General features: G+C 36.1%; 1 protein-coding gene across 1 annotated transcript; it reads left to right on the top strand.

The window, feature by feature from the left end:
* Positions 1 to 231: 231 nt before the first annotated feature.
* Positions 232 to 3735, top strand: LOC127130129 (uncharacterized). The gene is made up of 3 exons (XM_051059193.1): positions 232 to 330; positions 2822 to 2976; positions 3300 to 3735. Exons 1-3 carry the CDS (start codon positions 232 to 234, stop codon positions 3733 to 3735), a joined length of 690 nt encoding a protein of 229 aa, XP_050915150.1.
* Positions 3736 to 4078: the final 343 nt, after the last annotated feature.

Here is a 4078-nt window from a genome sequence, read left to right as displayed (position 1 = left end):
AAAATAACTATTCAGATAGTGCACTACAATGAGGAGAATAAGGTTGTGTTTGCTTATCATATGATGAGAGGATCTGTTGTTAGATGGTGGGAGAGTGCTTTGACTCTTATGACTAATCAAGGAGTACCCAGCGAACATTTTAAGACTACCTTTATAAATAAGTATTTCCCAAGCACCTTGAGAACCCAGAAGGAGTTTGAGTTCTAGCAGCTTAGGCAGGGTAATATACCAATGGTAGAATATGCTGAAAAGTATGAGGACATGATTGCTTACTCTAAGCAAGCCATGTATGCACTAGATGATAAGTGGAAAGTTGATCAGTTTCTATTTGTATTAAGAGGTGAAATCTCTCATAGTGTTTCCTAGAGAAAGTTTACTACTTATGCAGAATGCAAACTCTACCCCAGATCTTTTTCGTCAGTTGTGTAAGAATACTTATTTCGGGAGATGTGTTATGGGAGGACTGAGATGTTATCAGTGTTAGGGAGAAGGTCATGTGGGTAGAGATTGTCCTAAAAATAAGGTTTAGATGCAAGGGAAGAGTACCGGTCGGGTTTATACTTTGGATGCAAAGAAGTATATAGGTAAAAATGTGTTAATTGTTGGTACGTGTCACGTAAATGATCTCCTTGTTTTGTATTGTTTGATTTTGGAGAAACACACTCTTTTGTATTGATTCGATGTATGAAGTGTCGTGGTTTGAAAGAAATTACCTTATCTCCTCTTATGGTGGTAACTACCGCCATGGATGATGTTATGAAAACGCCATTGATTTGTGAAAATTGTTTGTTGTAGGTAAATGCTAGAGTTTTTAAGATTGATCTCATATGTTTACCCCTTAAGAAAGTTACGCGGTCTTGGGAATGGATTGGCTTTCTGCCAATTCGATGTTTATTGAATGTGAAGAGAAGATAATTATCATTCCATCTAGTGAAACTACTTTTAAGGGTGTACTAACTACTATCTTGGAAGGTACGGTTGGTATGGTTGATTACCTCTTTGAGAAGGAAAAGTTTATTCTCTTGGTTCTCACCAAGTATCAATCGAATATCTGAAGGTTACACAAATTCCAATAGTTTGTGAATTTCTAGAATTTTTCCTCGAGGACGTCACTTCCCTCCCTTCTAAAAGAGAAATGGAGTTCTTTATCAATTTGATGCCTAGGACGACCCCAATATTCGTCTCTTTGTATCGTATGGCACCATTTGAATTGAGAGAATTAAAGAACTAATTGTAAGAGCTATTGAACAAGCATTTCTTCGGCCTAATGTTTTACCATTGGGAGCTCCAACGTTACTAGTAAAGAAGACGCATGGCGGTATGCATTTATGTATTGACTATCGCTAGTTAAATAAAGTTACCATTAAGAACAAGTATCCCCTACCAATGATAGACGATCTGTTAGATCAATTGAAATGAGTATGTGTGTTATTGAAGATTTATTTGTGATCGAGCTATCATTAAATTCGGGTTAAAAGTACTGATATACCAAATACCGCATTTAGAACCCGATATGGCCAATATGAATTTCTTGTAATGCCATTTGGAGTGACGAATGCACCTGATGTTTTCATGGATTATATGAATCAAATATTCCAACCTTATTTGGACCGGTTTGTGGTGATTTTAATTGATGGCATTCTTATTTATTATCGTACTTCATAAGAGCATGGGGAACATCTAAGAATTGTTCGGTCGGTACTGAAGGAAAAGGAACTATTTGCCAAGCTGAGTAAGTGTGAATTCTGGATGACTGAAGTTAAGTTTATTGGTCATATCATATCACAAGGAGAAGTAGAAGTGAATCCATCTAAAGTTGAAGAAGTTATTAATTGGGAAAGACCAAAAACTGCTTCTGAAGTCAGAAGTTTCTTAGGTTTAACAGGTTACTATAGAAGGTTCATTTAAGGGTTTTCTCAGTTGGCTTTATCAATGACTTGACTTACCCAGAAGGAGATTTATTTTAGTTGGGACTCAAAGTGTGAACAGAGTTATATGAGTTTAAAGGAAAGGTTAACGACTGCACCTGTTTTAATTATTCTAGATCCTAGTAAGCCTTATGAATTCTTTTGTGATGCCTCTAAGAAAGGACTAGGTGGAGTGCTAATGAAAAGTGGTTAATATATGGCATATGCGTCTCGTTAATTGAAGGCTCGTGAGGAGAATTGTCCAATACATGATCTTAAGTTAGCAATTGTTGTCTTTACCTTGAATATGTGGCATCACTACTTGTACGGAGTACAGTTTGAAATGTTTAGTGACCATAAGAGTCTGAAATATTTATTTGATCAAAAGGAGTTAAACATGCAACAAAGGAGATAGATGGAATACTTGGAAGATTTTGACTTTGAGCTAAAGTACGATCCCAGAAAGCCGAATAAATTTACAGATGTGTTAAGTCGAAAAGATACACAAGGCTGAGTTGATGATGTTGGAGTATGCATTGTTAGAAAAGTTTCAAGATCTTAACCTTTAGTTTGCTTGGACTCAAAATTGTGTGATGATGGGAAATTTGATTGTTACTTACAATCTAAGAGAATAATTCTATCAAGGGATATTTTTGGATGAGAGTTTGCAAGCGATGTTACTTCAACCAAGTTTCACTCAAGCCACAAACAGATTTTTCCTTTTTAATCAAATGATTTATGGTCCGAATGATGCAGAGTTAAAAAGAAAAGTTTTGCAAGAGATGCGTAAATGTGCATTTACCATTCATCCAGGTTCGTCAAATATGTATCAAGACTTGAAGAAGCATTATTGGTGGTCTGGCATGAAAAAGGATATTGTTGAGTATATGCCTGAATGTGTGGTATGTTAATAGGTAAAGATTGAACATCAAAAGCCAAGTGGATTGTTACGACCCCTAGAAATTCCAATGTGTAAATGGGATAGTATTTCCATGGACTTTGCAGTTAGGTTACCATATACGCAAGGTGGTTATGACTCTATATGGGCGATTGTGGATCGATTAATTAAGTCTGCCATTTCCTAGTTGTAAAAACTACTTAAAAGGTAAGCAATCTTGCACGGTTGTTTATTTAGGAAATTGTAAGATTGCATGGTGTACACACTAGTATTGTGTCAGATAGGGATCCAAAGTTTACTTTAAGATTTTGGGGAGTTTTTCAGAAGGCCATAGGATCAAAGTTTTGTTTGAGTACGTCTAATCATCCTTAGATGAATGGTTATACTGAGAGGATGATGCAGACTTTTGAAGATATGTTAAGAGCTTGTGTGCTTGAAAGTGGAGGAAATTAGAAGGAGCTCTTACCATTGATTGAATTTGTATACAAAAATAGTTACCATGCAAGCATAAGAATAGCTCCTTATGAGGCTTTGTATATGAGAAAATGTAGAACACCTCCTTGTTGGACGGAAGTTGGTGAAGAAAGGATTTTAGGACCGAAGATTGTTCAAGAGACCACAAAGAAGATAAGAATGGTTAGTGGGAAAGTGAATAAAGCCCAAGAACGTCAGGAGAGTTATGCAGATAATAGAATAAGACCATTAGAATTTAAGGAAGGTGACCACGTGTTTTTGAAAGTTACTCCAAGGTTGAGATTGAATTTCCCTTTTAAGTTGCATAAGTTAAGTTCGAGATATGCAGTACCATATCATATTATTGAGAGGATCGACGAAGTAGCTTACATATTAGCCTTACCACCTTCTTTATCTGATATGCGTGATGTTTTTCAAGTATCTCAGCTTCGAAAATTCATTCTTGATTCCATTTAGTCCATTCTTCTAGATTTAGTAAAAGTGGAAGCATAACTAACTTTTAAGCCTCAACCAAGTTATGTTGTAGGACGAGAAACTATGGTATTAAGAAATAAGTAGATTCCTCTTATTAAAGTTCAGTTGGACGAATCACATTCGGGCGATGCTACTTGGGAGCTTGAGTATATATTGCGAGAAGCTAATCCTCATCTCTTCCAGACAATCTTTTAAATTTGAGGATGGATTTTTATTTAAGGGTGGGGGGGGGGGGTGTAATACCCTGTGTTTCCCTAAATACTTAAATTCATATCAGTTGAGATCAACTGAATCCCTATATACTCTGAAAGTTGTCATTTGGGAC

The sequence above is a fragment of the Lathyrus oleraceus genome, chromosome 3 (assembly GCF_024323335.1).
Source record: "Lathyrus oleraceus cultivar Zhongwan6 chromosome 3, CAAS_Psat_ZW6_1.0, whole genome shotgun sequence".
Classification (NCBI taxonomy): Eukaryota; Viridiplantae; Streptophyta; class Magnoliopsida; order Fabales; family Fabaceae; genus Lathyrus; species Lathyrus oleraceus.
This window is presented reverse-complemented; position numbering and strand designations above follow the sequence as displayed.

Coding starts and splice junctions, on each gene's coding strand:
- LOC127130129 (XM_051059193.1), top strand. CDS start 232: ATGGTAGAATATGCTGAAAAGTATGAGGACATGATTGCTTACTCTAAG. Junction 331..2,821: donor AAGTTGATCAGTTTCTATTT/GTATTAAGAGGT, acceptor GTATGTTAATAG/GTAAAGATTGAACATCAAAA. Junction 2,977..3,299: donor ATTGTGGATCGATTAATTAA/GTCTGCCATTTC, acceptor ATACAAAAATAG/TTACCATGCAAGCATAAGAA.